The following is a 20,395-nucleotide window of genomic DNA, read 5'->3' as shown; positions in this document are numbered from 1 at the left end:
CCGACAACATCCTCGCCCCCACTGAGAAAGGGGACGAGACCTGCCTTGTCGTTCTCGCACTTGATCAGTCTGTCTGCGACGAGGACGAGCGTCGCACCCGGGAGGAGGAGTGTTGTCTCCTGTAGGCCGTCCCTAGGGACGAGACCGACCAGCTACAGAAGCTCGAGATCACCGCCTGTAGGTCCATCGAGGACGAGCAGTGACAGGAAGATCGATGATGGGCCGTCGGGGAGGTGTTGAATGTCGACTCCTCTTACGATGGGCTCCACGAGGCTCTCCCCTCGTCCTCCAGCGAGGACTAGACAATGTCGGAATGTTAGTAGTAGCTAGCAATGTCGAATATCGATATGGCCCATTTTTAGCAATGCAAAATGTCGATTATCGACATATTTAGTCGCAAATTATATGTAAATGTGACGAATTTCGCCCCCTATTATAAGATTCGACTCTTTGAATTAAGTTTCAGTGTTCGGTTTACTTTTATTCACTCTTTGGATGGTTCAAATTGAAATTAGAAATTTTTTATTTCCGAGAGTACACAAATCGCGTATCATTTTTTTTGTAGAAAACAGAAATATATTACGAAAGTTGTCGGAAAGCCACATAAAGGAAGCTACCGATTACACCACAGCTCCTAAAAAAAGAAGAAAGCAGACTCCCCACAAGACTATGAGAACACCTAGCTCCGGAGGATCTCCAACTCTGAATCTCGTCATTAGGTCCACGACTCTGAAACTAGAAATTCCAATGTCCAATTAAAATCAAATGTAAAATACTAAAAAAGCTACTCAATCAATAATAACAAAATAAAAATTGCTTCACTCGGCACGCACTCAGCCCATACCGCCGGGTACACACGACCCCCACCAGCGAACGGCGCGAAGCGCCACAACCTAGGCTTCGGTGCGTCTCGTGAACCCACTCTCCACCACTACTACCACGAGCGCCGCGAACGTGCACCGTTCCGCTCGCTGACCGGTGGTGGCCCACGGCTCCGCGAGGCACGGCCCCACCTGCCAGTCTCAGTAGCAGGTTCCCAACGGTCACCGCAGCACGCGGCGGGGTAAACCGGGCGGTCGCGCTATATATCGCCCCACCACGCACGCACTGGCAAAACCTCAATCTAACCGTTGGGGTTTCCCCGCTTTCTCAACTCTCCCCTCCCCCCCAAATCCTCGCCGCCGCACCACCTCGGAGAAAGAGAAGCCCCGGCCGCCGCCGCCGCCGAGAGAAGCCATGGCCACCACCCGGCCCATCGCCAGCGCGGAGGCCTCGCCGGCATCCCAGGCGAAGCGCCGCGGCCGGCCGCCCAAGGCCCCGCTGGCGGCCGAGGTCGAGGCGCCGAGGACCCCGTCGCCCATGTCCCCGCTGACGGCCGCGGCGGAAGGCTACGAGCGGGAGCGGGAGGCGAGGATCAAGGAGAACATGGAGCGGATGCAGAAGCTCGGCCTCGTCGACCTCGCCACCTGCTTCAACCAGTCCGCCACCCCCGCCGGCGCCGGCACCGGCACCGGTCGCGGCCGCTGGCGACGGAGGCCGGAGACGCCGGGCTCCCCCGCCGCCGCCGCTCCCAGGATCAGGACCGCCTCCCCGATGCCGGCGCGCCGGTCGCTCAGGTTCGTTTACAGCGGATCTATCTTCTTGGCATGTACAGTAGCTTCTCCTGTTCGGTTTATTGGAGGCATCAACGGACTTCTTGTGCAGCTTACTCCTCGTATTATTCTTGTGTGCACCATTTTCATCCCACTGCAAATGTTCTTCTTCTTGCGCAGCTTATTATTCTTGTGCGTCTATTATCAAGTATGAACATGCTAACTTCGTTCCCCTTTTGCAGTATGAATATGCCCTTTTTTCATGTTGTAAAATTTGCTAGTATAACGTCAAATCCGGCATTGATTACTTCCATATATATTCCCCTTCCCGGCCGTTTGTTTCATTCTGACTACTACTTTTGGTAGTATTTAAATGCTTACCCTCTAAAATTGGCACCTCGAATCTTAGGTTCCCGAAATAGGTTGATTTCTCATGGGATATTTACAGTCCAGTTCATGCCACAAGTTCAGATTCAGTTGTGTCCCTTTCTTGTGTACATGAAGACAATTTACATAGATTCCGTTTACAGTACATCAAGTTATTTTAGGGGCGTTTACTTTTTCGATTCAACGGTCTAGATTAGGCAATACTACAGAAGAATTCTTGTACTTATGTTGATTGAGTTCAAGGTAGTTGGTTGATAATTTTTTATATTCATTTCCTTCAATCCTCAACATTAATGTGAATCTTCCTCTTTTGCGATCATGTTCAATTTAGGTTGAAGAGCGTGGAGCCAGTTAGATATGTTGAAATTTGCGAAAAGAAGGAGAAGGGTCTTGATGGTGGAAGGCCTTTCTCTATTGAGGAAGGGTGCAAGGAAGAAGTTTACACTGAAGAGCATGAGAAGCTTTTAGGTACATGTGGCACACCCTGGACTCTCTTTGTGGACGGTTATGGCAAGGACGGTAAGCGCATCTACGATCAAGTGAGGGGCCAAACCTGTCATCAGTGCCGGTAAGTTTTCCCCCAAGAACTATCTGGGATTGTTGCAACTTTTCTACACGTTCCTTTGCTAGGCCGTTCTCATGTATGCAGTGTGCTGAACTTACAGCATAAATAGCAGCATTAGGATGAACATATAACACTTGGTGTGTGGTAAAAAGGGTCTGATATTCTTAGTGTAAAGAGAATGTAAAAAGTAACAAGATATGCTGTTGGAAGCTATTGCGGTCACAACTTGTGAGTTTCTAGTGATATGCATGGAGGCTATTGCAGTCTCAACTTGTGATGTAACAGAATATTTAGAAGTTTTCTTGAGGGTGCATGATGTGCAATTTAGTACAGTAACTTTTTTTTGGTTTGTCATCTTTGTCTAACCTTGACACTAAGTATGATCCTTCCATGATACAGCCAGAAAACTCTGGGTCATCATACAAGATGCTGTAACTGCCAGATTGTCCAAGGGCAGTTCTGTGGAGATTGTTTGTACATGAGGTGAGTTCTTTTTCCAACAATTGAACATGAACACTTCAGGGAAATGAAACTGTTTGATAGAGTTTTGTGGAAATGCTTCCTTGTCTGAAATTTTTGTTACCAATCTGTCTAGCAATCTATGATTATGTGTACACTAATGTTTTTCGTGGAAATGCTTCCTTGTCTGCCATCTTCGTTGCTAAATGCTTACAAAGGCTGTGTGGTAAATTTAGCACTTATAATAGGGGTGCATCTTTTTATTACAAGTTTTTATCTGCATCTTTTAACATAAAGGTTAACTATTCAAGTTAAATGACAAAAATTGAAAGCTTTCCGACTTGCGGTTTGTGAATCGAATATGATTTGTAGTTCAAGCCATGCTATCCGAGGTCCTAGTTCTGATTATTTTGGAAAGCTTGTGGGAGGAAAACAGGGCTGGGGAATTTGATCTTGAATTCGTTGCCCCTAAATTTTCACTGGTTCCAAATTGACGTGAGACTAACCCTCCATTTTGTTACTGCAATGTTATAACAGAAAGATTAGCCGATGGCATGGACTGACATTTTATAACTAATGCAGGTATGGTGAGAATGTGCTGGAAGCTAAGAGCAACCCTAATTGGACATGTCCAGTTTGCCGTGGCATTTGCAATTGCAGCATCTGCAGAACTAAGAGAGGGTGGTTCCCTACTGGCAATGCGTACCGGAAGGTAATATACTATATTCTTTCAGAATGGAATTTGTTTCCATGACTGTTAGTTATACTTTTAAATGACCAAAGTTGGAAGAAACATAATAGAGCCGAAGTCACAATCAGTTACTGGGTTTATATTTTTTGTTGCTGCTAATTGCTCGAACAGTGCTAAGCAAGCAGGTGTTTTTTCTATCATGCAGGTTGTCAGGCTTGGGTACAAATCTGTGGCACACTATCTCATTGCAACAAATCGAGCAGGAGCAAACTCAGGGGATTCAAGCTCAGCTGACTCCTCAAACGAGCTGCCATCTGCTGGCGAGGTCTCTGAGCACAAGGCACCAGTTGCCAAGCAGGATGCTGATCTGAGCAGCAACGCGATGAATGATGCTGGTGAAGTTGAGCAGAAGGAAGGGAACATGAAGAAGAAGGCAGCAGCTGTGAAGGATGAAGCCAAGGCCCCGAGGAAGAAGATCACTGCTGATGTGGTCTTCAAGGATGATGGCAGGAGCGAGTCCGGGGTGACATTTGATTCTCTGGAACGTCACCAGGATGTCGGCTGCGTCACTCCATCTAAGCCGGAGCCGAAGAAGAAGAGGAAGTGGGTCGAAGCAAGAAGCCCTGACTGCGTCGCGAGCAGGCTGCGCTCCCGGTCTGCTCCCAAGTCATGAGCACTTGATCATATGAGGGCCGACGACTCCTTTTGCGCAGGCGATTATCTGTCACTGGCATGATTCTGGTTGGTGGTGTGTTTTGGTTTGTTAGTCGTCGTCGTTTAGTTGCTGTAGGTAATTGCGGGAAGCAATGATGGATGTGCCTGGTGTGGTGTGGACCTATATGACCCCTCCATTTTGTTGTGACCTAGACGCTCTGGTTTATCGTGTTGGCCAAATCTCTACTCCTAATGTCTCACTCCTAATGTCTCACTTGGTAGTCTCCATTCCGGGTTTATTTTCATTCCACTATTTTCGTCCGGTTTTTTTGTCCTCTCCCCCACCCCACCCCACGCAGGCCAAAAAAAACCCCACACCCGGCAGAAAAAACGCTCCATCGATCCTATCCTTCATTGCCCACTCCTCTTGATCCCATCTCTACTCCAATACGATCCGCCGCCGAGATCTGAGACGATCCGCCGCTGCCGAGGACCGATTGGAGCCGCCGCCGGCGCTGGCCAGCCTCCCCACCGATGTGCGCGCCGGGTCGCCGCTCCCGCAGCCGAGCATAGCAGCGGCGGCGGAGCCCCAGCCGCCACCACGTTCCTCCTGCTCTCCGGCAAGTCCGCCCAGGACCAGCAGCTCCTCGCCTCCGCCGCCGGCGAGCTTTCTCTGGCGGAGGAGGGCGGGGGCGAGCTCGCCGTCTCCCTCGCGCTCGACGCCAGCGGGGACGCGGGCTACGATGCGGCCGCCTACATGGGCGCGCTCCAGGTGCGGCGCTTCGGGAGGTGGATGCGTTGGTCGCCGCGGATGGCATCCACGGACGACCTCGTGATACAGTGAGTGCAAGATTTTGTTCTTTTGAGTCTCGCTCCATCAGAAAAAGTAATAAACGATGAATTTCCTCTTGAAATCGCTCAAATTGGGCTTACTCTTTGCTTCCCCTCTGTCTATAGGAACTTCGCCAAACTTCCGGTAGGCGTCGTGTGCGCCACATGCATGCAGTTCAAAGGCAGAGGTGCGTCAAATATGTATGCCAATTGGTGCTTGTTTTTGTTGTCCCTTTTAGTGTGTATCTCTGATGATCTTTCAATCTCGGTGATCAATGTCTGTCACTTTGGTGGGGAGATGAATTGTGCTGTTCTGTTTGTTGTATGTTCAGTTGATGATTCGCTTGACATATCCACAAGGTACAGTATGTGTGATCCAACCACACGTCGCATAGTTGAATTCCGAAGCAATTAGCTTGATTACCTGCGGTCCATCTAATTCTCATCTAATGCTGATTAGTTTAAGCGAGTCAACACATAGGACGGAAAGACCCTTTTATAGTTTTCTCAAGGGGAGTGTACCGTGTGCGGGGGCATATCTCTGTTCCTTTGTATGGTTGTTTAACAATTTGTGAAATGCTTGTAGTATGATAATCTAGATAGTGGGGATATGTTACAGAAAGTGTTGTGCCTGGCCTCACATGTACATGAGTTGGTTTATCATTAAGTGCTCTCTTTCCCACTAAATTTCACATTTGCCATCTGAAAAAAACAAATCCACATTTACCTGATTTCAAGTTCTTATGGACCTTATGGTAAAGTATTTAAGTAATTTTAGTCGGCTCAAAAGGCTCCAAGATTCTTTGTCTATCATTTCCTGTTCAAAACTGACAACAGAACTTTGTGAAGCCTTTCAGTTTGTCTTTGTTTCAGTTACTTTACCATTCGGTCTTGATGCCTGAACTATGTGAACATTGTCAGCTTAGTAAAATGGTATGAACTTGTGTGCCATACACATAGCAGGTCGAAAAATTACCATTGTATTTGCATATACTGCTTGTGACACAATTTTCTGAAAACATGTTGGTGGTCATTGGTCAACAAAAGTTTTCAGCATTCGGCACGGTGTTAATTATCTTGAATTTATTGTGCTTCTAGAATTATAGATTTCCGAATAATTAGATGGTCAGCTATGCAATATAATATTCCCATAGTATTGAAATATTCTGTTCTGCAAATAGTCCTTCAGCAAATGGCGCTTACACTTAATATGGGATACTCCAAATCCATAAGAGCAGGCTATATCTGATATTTTCTCCATACAGAGTCGGCAGCGACTTGATTTATATTTTCCGCTACTTGTCAATATGATGGCCTGTTGTATATAAATGAGGCATGGCCATCACTTATACTTGGGAACTACTTTTTAGTGATAGTTGTATTGACTAAGGTACTATTTTTTCTTTCTTAAAGATTGATTTCTTCAGTGGTGTGTGTTTTACTTTACAGTTTTGATAAGATTCCATTGCCAACACACTTTTTTCTTGACAGGGAACTACGGCGGGCTTATGCTTACTGAACTATATTCGAAACTATCAGAGTGTATAGCAGATTAGAGCAGATTACAGCAGCCTGAAAGGTAAAATGATCTGAACATTTTTTTCCACAATACACAGGTAGTACATAGTAATAGCCCTCTTAATAATTCCTATATAAAAGTATGATCTAAACATTTTGTTGAGTTGTTTTTGCACCAGATTGTTGGCCATTAACGGTTATCCATGGCACTAAAACTACTTGATCTCAATACATTCACCTCACAACACTTGTTGGCGAAAACATGTGCTATAGCACCAAAGAAGTTGAGGTCAAATTAATGAGGTGATAGCTAAACTCCTTAAACTGGATATATTTGTGTTTTGTTTGCTTCAAGTATATAGACATATATTCCTTGATCAAAACTCATTGACACTGCTACCACTAATTTGCTTCAGGTCATCGACTTGAAGATTGATAAATATGGTTCTGTTATTATGCAGGAGTTGTGTGATCTGAGGAGAAACTATTCTCTTGCAAATCGGATAATTGTTGTAGGAATTAAAAGGCACATGATTGTACTGTTGTTCTGGGATTTCGTTTCTTACGTTCCTCGACCCTAATGTCTACATGAGGTGTGAGTTCAACGGATAAAGGAAATCACATTACTAATAGAATGGTAGGAAGAATCACGGCGATTCATACAAAATTCACTTAATTTATCATATAACGAATCATATAATTTATCAGCTGCCTCAACGGCTCACACTTTTGCAAGTCTTCATATTTTAGAAAATACGACTGAATTTGATAATTGGATCAAATGCAGTTATATGTCTTGTACTTGCTTTGGTTGAATCTGAAATTTTGTCAGAAACATAACGAACCACTTAGATATATAAAGCATTGATCTGTGCAGAACTGAGAGATGTTGTGTTTTACAGTTCTTACGTTGTCTGATTGAATTTTCTTATCCCACTTTTTTTTCAGATGCCGCAGCAAAGAAAATGCTCTCAGCCTTGGACGATCCATTCACTCGATTCTTGAAACCATTACCTTTTCTGAAGCAAGACTAGCTAGCACCCAAGGTGCCGTGGCAGGTGTACGTTTATCCATTGGCTACCCGTTGGAGCATCACTTGCGGTGCTCTTTATAATGTCACTTGGTGGGTTTTGCAGAAATGACTGTCTAGAGACGTTTTATCTTGATAATTGACAACATAAGAGTGCAAAAAATTTGACAGCAGATCGCTTATGGTAAGACCTAGCTATTATCAATAATTTTAGTCCATTAAATGCCGTCTTAGTGAAAGGGTGTTCTTTTATCATGGTTGAAGGTTGCATGACTTCTGCTAGGTGTTTTGATACTTTTCGGTCTCTACTTGAATGTTGCGTACCTAATTTTTTAGTGGCCAACAATCTTGCACTGATTCTTGCTAGGGGTCATCAAGGAAACTCAATAGATGGCTATTTCAGTGGAGATTATACCAGAGATGTTGTTTTGAAGTAAGCTCCTGCACACCATTCTTTTGTAGTTCTTTCAGAAGTAATGTTTCATTCTTTTACTTGAGACTAGAGTGGTTGATGCTCATTCATCTTAATTTAATACAGAGTATATGCCAGGAGAGAAAGATATACTTGAAACCCGATGAGGTCAATGATGTGGAGATTTTACCAGAGATGTTGTTTTCAAGTAAGATTTTGTGTGAGATTATACCGATCGCACCAGCACGCCACATTGTTGCTCCACGGCAAAGGCAGCGAGGTATTTTTTCTTTTCGCACCGATGTAATTTTCCTTTTCTTTTAGCCCACTCCCATGTCTCTTCCGTTCATATTCTAATCACGCATGGTGAGCGGCGGTTTCGACAGCGACTGGCTGGCTGCTGCTGGCTTGTACGTGTGGAAGGCAGTTGTTCACGGCAGACCAGTGAGCGGCGGCGGGTGGGCGCGACCACATGGTGGTTGGAAGGTAGGCTTCGCGGCGTTCAACCTCGGCCACCATCGTACCACGATCTCGGCCCACCCGGAAAGTCGGATGAAGAGGTGGTGGACGGTGAGGACCAATCATTATAGCTGCTGCTCCATTACTTCCGCTCCTCGAAAAGCTCCCAGAAGCCCGACCAACAATGGGATCTTCCTCTGAGGTTCACGCTACTCCTTGTCCAGACTGATCCCGGAGAGGAGAACAAGCCTCCGAGCACGTGCTCGTCAACTCCATGCCGGCCGCTCCAAGCGCCCCTGCTTCGTGTCTTCAAGGCAGGCGCCGAGATAGCCTTTGCAGCGAGCTGTGGTGTGTGGACTCTGCGGCGAGATGGGATTCAGAATCCTTTTTCGTGGTGAGATAACCCTGCCACCACTCATATGCCATTGCATATAAGTGAATCTGTTTTATAGAAATCAATCTTGCACGTTGGTTAGCTCCGTAATTTCTTTTACTCCGTAGCAGACTGAGTTGCTCACAGCCTATTTGCTGGAACGCCAACGAGGAGTCATTTTTCCATCTCCACAAATATTCTTGGTCTCTTCAAATTAATTGCTTCTTAATCCAACTACCATTTTTCAAGATTAGTTCGTTTATATAATATTTATTTTTGTACCAGTGTTGATCAAGTAGGTTATTATTGTGAGGAATCAGCAGTAGGATGCACATGTATTTGTTTCTTGCCACTGGTTGCAAAAGCCTAAAAAATGATATGTTTTATTCACCTCTTCACAGTAATACAAGTATTTTGTTTATTTCCTACTCCCTTTTAGTGTTTACTGATTAGTCACTCTTAAAGGTGAATGCATGTGTATAATAGGTGTGTCATGGCTGCATTTTGCGGCCCCTGACTACTGGAAAGTAATCTCCTTTGGATGATTTGTATTTTTTTCTGGAATTTGTACTTAGATAGCACATCCAAGGAAGGAAGGAGATTGAGGTTGGCACCTCCTGAAGGTGTCATGCATGCTCTTCACCGAGAGAGGGAAGGGCATCTTTTTCTTGGGTTGCAGTTTCCACCTTGTTGTTGGGTGAGGTGAGTCATTTTTGGAGGTTTATTCGATTTAGAGATATCACACACACACACACGCGCGCGCGCGCGCACGCGCACACACACACACTTATGATCTATAAGCAAAGCTGCGATTTTGGCAATAGATGCGCGACAAAGTAGTGGTTGGTGTTGGGTTTAATCAATTATCAAATGTTTTGCCAATAACAGAAAATTACCTTCCTCGTAAATTTATTGTCCTTCTGTTTCATGGTCCAGCTGATTCGTTGTTTGTCAGAGCTCTTGTGGATAATCAGACATGGGGTGCATGGCAAAATTAGGACAGACTGAAGGCAGCAAATTCCGCGTTGGTCGTGCACTTTGAGGAGAAGACATTGTCTTTGTATAAGTGCCCCTACAATCATCTCTTTACAGCAGAGATAAGGCCTTCAGGTAATTTGTGATGATCTTTTCAGCATTCTTAATTGATGACATTTCTGAAGGGAGATGATCCTCAGCATTTTATAGTTATTTTTTGTACTGTTGTAATCTCAAATTTCACATTCGAACTTAACTTGTTATCAAATAATTTTGGAACAAAATTTTACTTTTACCTGCCCTTCACAGAACCAAAGGTTCACGAGGACTTCTGTTGCTCTAATGCTTCTTCGATGACCATCTCGCCGTTCGCCCTTGCAGATAGATATGGCCGCATAAATCGCACCGATGGATCCAGTCCTTCGCTAGGTCCAACCTACCTTGCACCAGCCTCAAGCACGTGAGACATTGTTACCTTGTGTTCTAACTGGTTACCACAATCAAATCCATTTTTGCCCAGTTAAATTAGTTAGCTCATCTTGTTGATAACTGAGTTGCATTGGTAATATATACTGAACTGTCTTTGGCATTCTGTTTTGCAATATATTCTAATTGTCAGGATTTTTGCTACATTTTTTCTGTAGATTTTAGGGACATTAATGTAGTGTTAATGCCTTCCGTGCAGGTTATTCAGTCAACGCATATTCTGTCTTTTGGCATGTGTATGCTTGCTCTTGTGCTCATGTTGTAATCGTGACCTGTAATCAGTCCATGATCCTTGTGTGACCAGAAGTTGGGCATAACTGCATTGTTACTGAGAAGATGTGAATATTAACTTAGGGATCGGAGCTGAAGCTCTAGCCGATAGCAAAGATATGAAGTCTGTGCTCTGTCTTATGTTTGCAAGTATATTGATGTAACTTCACATCTTGAATGGAGTCACTCCTATGTGTACTGCCGCTGTAATTACACAACATGGATTTTCCATTTTTGTGATCAGAAATTTTGCCAAGAAACTTGTTGGATTAACTACGATTTTGTCCTATTTACTACTAGCATTTATTCTTATCTCTCAACATATTCTTGCCCCTATCTAGGACAGTCGGAAGAAGAGAGCTTTGTTCGACTGGGAAACAGCGTGTTGAAGCAATACCTCTTGTTGAACCACCCAAAACCAAAGAAGCCTCTTAGATTGCGAGAGGCCTGTTGTGTTTAGTAAGAAACTTGGCGTAAAATATCCAAAATATCAGGAACACTATGTATTGGGCAGACCTGAAATACTAATATAAGTGTATCCAATTTTTCCTACGATTCCCTTCCTCGCCCATGGACGTGGACCACGTCTCTGGCTTTGCAAGTCCAAGGCTCCAAGCTAGGCGTTATTTTTCATAAAGTTTCTATCGATTTCTAATCAAAATATTTCTATTAGCGTAACCCTACCTGGCGACCTCCATCAGCCGGAGGTATTCCTGGAGTCAAGGCAAGCATGTTGACCAATTGACGTAAATGTGCAATATAAATTTACCTCGGCGCTTTGTTTTTTAATGTGATGGCGTTGTCTGATACGTCTCCTCCGCACCATAAATTTACGTAGGATTAGATTAATGTTAAAAGGCTCGTAGCAACGCACGGGCATTGTACTAGTCAACCTAGTGTTTCTGATCATGCGTGTTGTGAGCTATTTATGTTGTGTTCATCGTGTGTCCTGTGTAGTTCGGTATTTATGTATCTCTCTGAAAATGTCTGGTCTAGCAGTGTTGTTCTCTTGTATTTTCATCGTAATAGCCCGTATAAAGATCTCTGCATCAAGAACAGCCTACACGATCACGGAGACTGTCTTTATTTGTCCTGACTCCACAACCATACGAGATGATTGTGTGTATAGGAGGAAAAAGGAAGAAGCATTGCTCCTTTTGTCTTTAAATATTTTCTAGTTGGTGCCATGGTCCGGACAAAAAGCACCGCCCAACAAGCTTTCCAAACCACCTCCATTTGTTTGGAAGTGGTTTGAAAATGAGGTTGTCCAAACATGTCTATCATGTTGGACCCAACAAATTCGACCCCACCCCAAATCATCCCAAACAGAACATACCCCCCTCCCCCTCCCCATGCCCCCCCCCCTCCTCTCCCACCTTAGGCGTCCGCCCGCATGGATGTTGGGGTCAGCAAAGTCTGTGGGGCTGCCCGCGGCACCATTGTCAAACATGGAGAGCATCAAGAGAGGGAAGACGAGGATCATGTTGGCCAGCGCAAGCCTCATGGATGCCGATGCTAAGGAATGGATCATCAATCCATGGAAAAAGAAAACGCTCAATTCATTCATTTTACTGGCTATATATAAATTGTTGAATTTTTTTTATCGCCGATCAAGTTAGCTTGTTTTAAATTGTTGAATTGTTAAGTTATTGTGTGTTATATTTTTTTTTGCGGGTCAAAAAAATGTGTGTTATATTTGTTGTCGAATGATCCACGTGTATGACCTACATGTGTTTGATAAAAGTGAGATGGGTGAAGGGATCGTTTTTACTACGACAAATAAATTATGATTGAACCTTTGTTGTCTGTGGTCATGTACGAACATTCCACGGATAAATAGAGATTGTGGACAAACGAGGATTCAAATTAGACACTTGTCCTTTAGAGTATACTTTCTTCATGTCATTATTTTTTATGTCACTACTCTCTTCTTCTTTTAACATGTTGTCACTGCTCTCTTGGCTATAACTTTGCTGCTGTTTCGCTTTATAGAAAGAAAAAAAAAACCTTGTTGTTTACCTCTCTCAGTGCCACCCGCTTTGCTTGAGCAATTACGGATTTCCGAAACCTGCCTTCATTCTTTGCCCGCAGCATAATGCTAGTGCGCCTCCTCTAGAGCTTCCAAGTTCCTACCCGTGTCCCAAACCTCGCCGTAGAGCAGTTTACCCCGCCGACGGCGATGGCGGCGGAAGCGTCGAGCTCGTCGGCCTTCCCAGAGGGGGATTCGCTCCTGCGACCCCTCGCCGCGCGCGGGTGGCGCTTCCGTGACGCCACGGACGAGTCCATCCCCCTCCTCCACGCCTCCCCTCCCCGTCGCCGGAGGCCCTGGAGGCCGACCTCCTCGACACGGACCTGAGGCTCTTCGGCGGGAAGTCCCTCCCCGACCGCGCCGCCGCCGCCGCCACGAAGCGGCTCTCCTACCTCCACGGCCCCGTCGTCCTGCAGGTACAAACTGCCGAAATCACCAAGCCCAACACTTGTTCCTAGTTTTCTTCTCAATTATGTGGCTTGGAATTCCATGGTACGGTTCAGACCTCTCAGAGGAAATAGCTGTGTATCTCAAACAGTGATCTCGTTACCTAACATTTCGGCTGAGTCTGCATTCTCCTAGTGTTTGACCATGTGCTGTTCTTGCGTCTGGGATGTGTAGATGTCCTTAGTTATTCGATCCTCTCTTTGTATGTTAACCTGTTCCGTCGAATTTATGCAGGCAGTTTCTGTAAGGGATATATATAGCAGCAGAGTCGATGCCTCCTTTAAGAACCCACAGCAACGGCGCCTTCTGCGGTTTGGTCTCACGGATGGTATTTCTGAAGCAGTGGCCATTGAGTTTTCCCCTATCCCGTTCATCACAGAAGAGATAGCCCCAGGCACAAAGGTTAGTTCACCATATTTTCTGTCTCAAGGTTCTACTCGTGCAGCGGCAATTTCTGTTGACATTGTTTTATACTACCAGAGGCAATATGCACAGTCACCGTACCCTAGTTTAATCAGCGTGTATATGCGCTGTTAGTTCAATTTTTCTTATCAATTCAACTTGGATTAGAGACTGGAGACAAGCCTGGCAATTACTTAACAATCACTCGGGGCAAACAGAATGCTCAGTGGCTTTGCCTGGAGTTATTCCACTCATCTAGTATGAATATAACATAAACCAATCGTTGGAAAACAAGATACTGCTCTGTGCGCAAATCACTTGGAAATGATGTATGGTGCAGCATGAGACTGGGTGTGGATGTAGTATTACTAATTCTCATTGGTTCTCTGTCCCACAGTTTGTGCGAGTTTGCTTCATTAGCATTTTTAGTAGTACATCTTAAGTTTTGACTTTTGACTTTTGGTTAGGAAATAGTTGAAGATGATTTTTTCCTTTCCGTGCCGCTAATTTATTTTCTCAACTCTACAACATTTAAAATAACATAAAATATCTGCATTTTTTATGTTTTCTCTACATGTTAAATATTGACGTTAGTATGCATTTTCTGTTTTTCTTTCCACTCTCTGTAGATTCGTCTTGAGAACAAGATTCCAGTAAATCATGGCATATTGTGCCTGAGTGCAAAAAATGTGAGCGTCATCGGGGGAAGTGTCCAATCTTTGTATGAAGAATGGAAAATGAACCAGAAATTCTCGGGCTTATCATTGCCTGTATTGAGGCTGTCACAAGATGACGATGGAGTTGGGCCTCCACCATTTGAGAAATTAGATATGGAAGCACGTCCAAACAGGACATTCCAGTTGCAAGCACACCCCGGTAATGATTCATATTTCTTCTCTTTCTGTTCTTGTATGTTCACTAAAAATGATGTCATTAGGCGTTGCATGTAGCCGTGTACTTTCAGGAAAGCTTAGCATCTTAAATAGGCGTAAGATTTTATATTGTACTGGTAATGATTCATTATTCTTCTCTTTATGTTTCTATACATGTATGTACTAAAAATCTATCATCATGTGTAGACGTGTTGCTGTCTACTTTCAGGAATGTTAGAAGGGATAGAGAGAGATTGGTGGAATCGATTGTTGTATTGCTTGAGCCTCATGGGCATATATATAGGAGTACATGGTCATCTTGGAGTACAAGGCAAGGTAGAATAAATCCTACGCTATCCTATGTTTCCTAAATAAACATTATACTCAACATCCCCCCGCAATCATAACGGTAGCGACGCAGACGGTGAGACTGGAGAAGAATCCGAAGGCAAGCCGACGAACACCCCCCCACAGTCGTAACGGTCGATGCATCGCGGAAGTCGTGGCTGGAGTGAAAACCGACAAGTTTGCTCAAGCAAGGCGGTAGCCCTTGGTGCCGTTTGTCAAGGTAGCCGAGAGCGTAGGGTGGTGGAGCCGTGGTCGAGGTAGCCGTGCGAAGAACGCCGCAGTCGATGTCGAGTCGGGGTAGCCGGTGTCGAGGATGTCGCTGTGAAGCCGCGGGCGCAAAGAGGCGCCGAGTTAGTCATGGGCGCAGTGGTGGCGAAGTAGTGTGCGCCGGGTAGAGGACGGTGTTGACGAGGCGTCGCGCCAGGTTTGCCAAACCCGGGGACACGTCGTAGACGAAGGCACGCGTCGGTGTTGCCAGCACCGGGCGCACTGTGGACATACATACAGTTACCGAGGTAAACCTCACTGACGAGTGGGCCACGGTTGCTCCGTGCGAGGCACGAGCCCCACCTGCCAGCCTCATCAGCAGGCCCCCAACGGTCACCCCACCCCAGCACGCGGCACGGTAAAAAACTGAGCGGTCGCATTATATACACCCCACCACGCCGCGCACTGGCAAAAACCTCAATCTAACCGTTGGGCTTTCCTGGCTCTCTCCCCTTCCCTTTCCCCCAAAACCTCGCCGCCGCGCCACCTCGGAGACGCCGCCGGCGCCGGAAGAAGGAGCCATGGCAACCATCGCCAGCGCGGAGGCCTCTCCGGCAGCACAGGCGAAGCGCCGCGGCCGGCCGCCAAAGGCCCCGCTGGCGGCCGACGCGGCGGAGGTCGAGGCGCCAAGGATCCCGTCGCCCGTGTCCCCGCTGACGGCCGCGGCGGAAGGCTACGAGCGGGAGCGGGAGGCGAGGATCAAGGAGAACATGGAGCGGATGTAGAAGCTCGGCCTCGTCGACCTCGCCACCCGCTTCAACCAGTCCGCCACCCCCGCCGGCATCGGCACCGGTCGCGGTCGCTGGCGACGGAGGCCGGAGACGCCGGGCTCCCCCGCCGCCGCCGCTCCCAAGATCAAGTCCGCCTCCCCGATGCCCGCGCGCCGGTCTCTCAGGTTCGATTGCAGCGAATCTATCTTCTTGGCATGTAGCTTCTCCTGTTCGGTTTATATGGGAGGAATCCACGGACTTCTTGTACAGCTTATTATTCTTGTGTTCATCATTTTCATCCCACTGCAAATACTCTTCTTGTGCAGCTTATTATTCTTGTGCGTCTATCATCAAGTATGAACATGCTGATTTTGTTCCCCTTTTGCAGTATGAGTATGACCTTTTTCATGTTGTATAAATGCCAAATCCGGTATTCTGTCCACTATTTACTTCCATATATTCCCCTTCCTGACCGTTTGTTTCATTCTGACTACTACTTTTGGCAGTATTTTAATGCTTACCTTCTAAAATGGGCACCTCGAATCCAATGCTTACCGTATAAAATTGGCACGTCGAATCCTTAGTTTCCTGGAATAGGTTGATTTCTCATGGGATATTTACAGTCCAGTTCATGCCACATGTTCAGATTCAATAGTGGCAGTCCTTTTACAGTACATCAAGTTGTTTTGGGGCGTCTTTTCTTTTCAACGGTTTAGGATAGGCAATTCTACAGATGAATTCTTGTAGTTATGTTGATTGAGTTTAAGCTAGTTTGTTGTTAACTTTCGATATTCATTTCCTTCAATCCTCAACATTCATTCACCGCAGGCGTACCTTTCGTGGCATTAATGTGGATCTTCCTCTTTTGCGATCATGTTCAATTTAGGTTGAAGAGCGTGGAGCCAGTTAGATATGTTGAAATTTGCGAAAAGAAGGAGAAGGGTCTTGATGGTGGAAGGCCTTTCTCTATTGAGGAAGGGTGCAAGGAAGAAGTTTACACTGAAGAACATGAGAAGCTTTTAGGTACATGTGCCACACCCTGGACTCTCTTTGTGGACGGTTATGGCAAGGATGGTAAGCGCATCTATGATCAAGTGAGGGGCCAAACCTGTCATCAGTGCCGGTAAGTTTTCCCCCAAGAACTTTTAGGATTGGTGTAACTTTTCTACACGTTCCTTTGCTAGGTCTTTCTTGTATGTGCAATTTGCTGAACTTATAGCATAAATAGCAGCATTAAGATGAACATATAACACTTGTTTTGTGGTAAAAAGGGTCTGGTATTCTTAGTGTAAACAGAATGTAAAATGTAAAAAGTAACAAGATAGATATGCTGTCGGAAGTTATTTCAGTCACAGCTTGTGAGTTTCTAGTGATGTAGGGAGGCTTTTGCAGTCACAACTTGTGATGTAATGTAACAGAAGAGTTTTAAGTTTTCTTGAGGATGCATGATGTACAATTTAGTAACTTCGTTTTTGTTTATCATCTTTGTTTAACCTTGACACAAAGTATGTCCTTCCATGATACAGCCAGAAAACTCTGGGTCATCATACAAGATGCTGTAATTGCCAGATTGTCCAAGGGCAGTTCTGTGGAGATTGTTTGTACATGAGGTGAGTACTTTTTCCAATCATTGAATATGCACACTTCTAGGGGTGAAACATAAAATTTTACGTTAACTTACTGTGAGCAGGCATGCTTCTGTGGAATGTTTGTCCTATGATTATGTGTACATTTATGTATTCAAGTAAAATGAACAAAAAAATGAAAGCATTCCGACTTGCAGTTTGTGATAATGTTCAAGTTATGCCATCTGAACATGCACGCTTCTAGGCGAAATGAAACATATTTTACGTTAATTTACTGTAAGTACGCACGCTTCTGTGGAATGTCTGTTACCAATTAGTCTAGCAATCTATGATTACATATGTGTACACTAAGTGTTTCATGGAAATGCTTGCTTGTCCGCCCAACTTTGTCGCTAAATGCTTACAATGGCACTGTCTGTGATAAATTTATCACTTACGGCTGCATCTCTTTGTTACAAGTTTCTATCTGCATATTTTAATAAAGATTGAGTGATTGTTAGTATTCAAATTAAATGAACAAAATCTGAAAGCTTTCCAACTTGCAGTTTGTAAATGAATATGATTTATAATGTTCAACTTATGCCATCTGAGGTCCTAGTTCTGATTATTTGGAAAAGCTTGTAGGATGAAAACAGGGGAGGGCTGGGGACATTTTGATCTTGAATTCATTGAACTGAAACCCCCTAAATTTTCACTAGTTCCAAGTTGATGTGAGATTTCACCTCCATTTTGTTACTGCAATGTTGTATAACAGAAAGATTAGCCGATGGCTGTGTAGTTTTCATTGGACTGACATTTTATAACTAATGCAGGTATGGTGAGAATGTGCTGGAAGCTAAGAGCAATCCTAATTGGACATGTCCAGTTTGCCGTGGCATTTGCAATTGCAGCATCTGCAGAACTAAGAGAGGATGGTTCCCTACTGGCAATGCGTACCGGAAGGTAATATACTACAGCATATATGCTTTCAGAATGTAATGGGATAGTGTTTGTTTCCATGACTGTTAGTTGTACTTTTAAATGACCAAAGTTGGAAGAAACATAATAGATTCGAAGTCACAATCATTTACTGGGGTTATACTTTTTTTGTTGCTAATTGCTCGAACAGTGCTAAGCAAGCAGGTGTTATTTCTATCATGCAGGTTGTCAGGCTTGGGTACAAATCTGTGGCCCACTATCTCATTGCAACAAATCGAGCAGGAGCAAACTCAGGGGATTCAAGCTCAGCTGACTCCTCAAACGAGCTGCCATCTGCTGGCGAGGTCTCTGAGCACAAGGCACCAGTTGCCAAGCAGGATGCTGATCTAAGCAGCAACGTGATGAATGATGCTGGTGAAGTTGAGCAGAAGGAAGGGAACATGAAGAAGAAGGCAGCAGCTGTGAAGGATGAAGCCAAGGCCCCGAGGAAGAAGATCACTGCTGATGTGGTCTGCAAGGATGATGGCACGAGCGAGTCCGGGGTGACATTTGATTCTCTGGAACGTCACCAGGATGTCGGCTGCGTCACTCCATCTAAGCCGGAGCCAAAGAAGAAGAGGAAGTGGGTCGAAGCAAGAAGCCCTGACTGCGTCGCAAGCAGGCTGCGCTCCCGGTCTGCTCCCAAGTCATGAGCATTTGATCATATGAGGGCTGGGGACTCCTTTTGCACTGGCGTATCTGTCGCTGGCATGATTCTCTGGTTTGTGGTGTGTTTTGGTTCGTTGGTGTCGTTTAGTTGCTGTAGGTAGATGTGCCTGGTGTTGGTGTGGACTTGCTATATGACCCCTCCATTTGTTGTCACCTTGACGCTCTGGTTTATCGTGTTATCAACCTAGTGTTTCTGTTCATGCGTGTTGTGATTAGCTATTTATGTTGTGTTCATCGTGTGTCCTGTGTAGTTTGATTTTCATATATCTCTTAAAATGTCTGGTCTAGCAGTGTTGTTCTCTTGTGTTTTCATCGTAATATAGGCAGCTCGTATAAAGATCTTTCCTCTGAATCTCGCATGCACAAAACAGTTGCGCTTGTGCATATTCGATCTCCTGACTCCACGACCATACGAGATGATTGCTCCTTTTGTCTTTAAAATTATTTTTTAGTTGGTGTCATATGGCTAAAATTGTACTCCCTTCATCCGAAAATACTTGCCGAAGAAATGCATAAAAATGAATGTATGTAGAACTAAAATACATCTAGATACATCCATTCCTCCGACGAGTATTTCCGGATGGAGGGAGTAGTCCTATTAGAGCATCTCCAAGGGAGCCTCAAACCATTCCCGTGTGTCACGACATGGTCTGGATAAGAAACATCGCCCAGGAGGCCTTCCAAACCACCTCCATTTGCTTGGAAGTGGTTTGGAAATGAGGTTGTCCCAAACATGTCTATCACGTCGGACCCGACAAATCCGACCCCATCCTAAACCATCCCAAAGAGAACGTACCCTCTTCTGATGCGCGTGCTCTCCTCTCATGTCTTAGCCGTCCGCACGCATGGATGTTGGGTCATCAAAGTCTGTGGGGCTGCCCGCGACACCATTGTCAAGCATCAAGAGAGGGAAGACAAGGATCACATTGGCCAGCACAAGCCTCATGGATGACGATGCTAAGGAATGGATCATCAACCCGCGAAAAAAAAACCCGCTCAATTCATTCATTATTGGCCATGTATAAATTGTTGAATTTTATTTGTCGTCGACCATGTTAGCTTGTTTAAATTGTTGAATTGTTAAGTTATTATGTGTTATATTTGTTGTTGAATGATCTACGTGTATGACCTACATGGGTTTGAAAAAGGTGAGATGGGTGAAGGGGGCGTTTTTACTAGGACAGATAAATGAGGATTGAACCTCTGTTGTCTGGTCATGTCTGAACATTCCACGGATAAATAGAGACTGTGGACATCAAATTATATACACTTGTTCTTGCCCTTGGAGACGATCTTACGGTATACTCCGCGTACTTTAGAATATATTTTCTTCATGTCATAATTTTTTATGTCACTACTCTCTTCTTCTTTTAACATGTTGTCACTGCTCTCTTGGCCAGACAACA

General features: G+C 44.9%; 1 protein-coding gene, 1 long non-coding RNA gene and 2 pseudogenes across 3 annotated transcripts; all 4 read left to right on the top strand.

Moving 5' to 3' along the window:
• The first annotated feature begins 1,107 nt into the window (after positions 1-1,107).
• Positions 1,108-4,622, top strand: LOC123077552 (uncharacterized). Its single transcript, XM_044499835.1, has 5 exons — positions 1,108-1,616; positions 2,311-2,547; positions 2,944-3,027; positions 3,586-3,715; positions 3,900-4,622. The coding sequence occupies exons 1-5, from the start codon at positions 1,237-1,239 to the stop codon at positions 4,365-4,367; spliced, it is 1,299 nt and encodes a 432-aa protein (XP_044355770.1). The 5' UTR covers positions 1,108-1,236; the 3' UTR covers positions 4,368-4,622.
• A 755-nt stretch (positions 4,623-5,377) lies between these two features.
• On the top strand, positions 5,378-10,975 carry LOC123077553 (uncharacterized). 2 transcript variants are annotated; one of them, XR_006436686.1, is made up of 12 exons: positions 5,378-6,758; positions 6,877-7,000; positions 7,159-7,334; positions 7,646-7,911; positions 8,095-8,160; positions 8,266-8,419; positions 8,526-8,709; positions 8,823-8,992; positions 9,547-9,673; positions 9,927-10,081; positions 10,328-10,406; positions 10,632-10,975. It is a non-coding gene; the product is annotated as an uncharacterized lncRNA (long non-coding RNA). The 2 variants fall into 2 exon arrangements; XR_006436685.1 differs by having other exon boundaries at positions 7,114-7,334.
• Positions 10,976-12,776: 1,801 nt separating this feature from the next.
• LOC123077551 (tudor domain-containing protein 3-like) lies at positions 12,777-14,784 on the top strand (annotated as a pseudogene).
• Positions 14,785-14,979: 195 nt separating this feature from the next.
• On the top strand, positions 14,980-19,189 carry LOC123077549 (uncharacterized; annotated as a pseudogene).
• Positions 19,190-20,395: the final 1,206 nt, after the last annotated feature.

Source organism: Triticum aestivum, chromosome 3D (genome assembly GCF_018294505.1).
Source record: "Triticum aestivum cultivar Chinese Spring chromosome 3D, IWGSC CS RefSeq v2.1, whole genome shotgun sequence".
NCBI lineage: Eukaryota > Viridiplantae > Streptophyta > Magnoliopsida > Poales > Poaceae > Triticum > Triticum aestivum.
The sequence above is the reverse complement of the archived record's forward strand: the minus strand, read 5'-3'. Positions and strand labels throughout refer to the sequence as shown.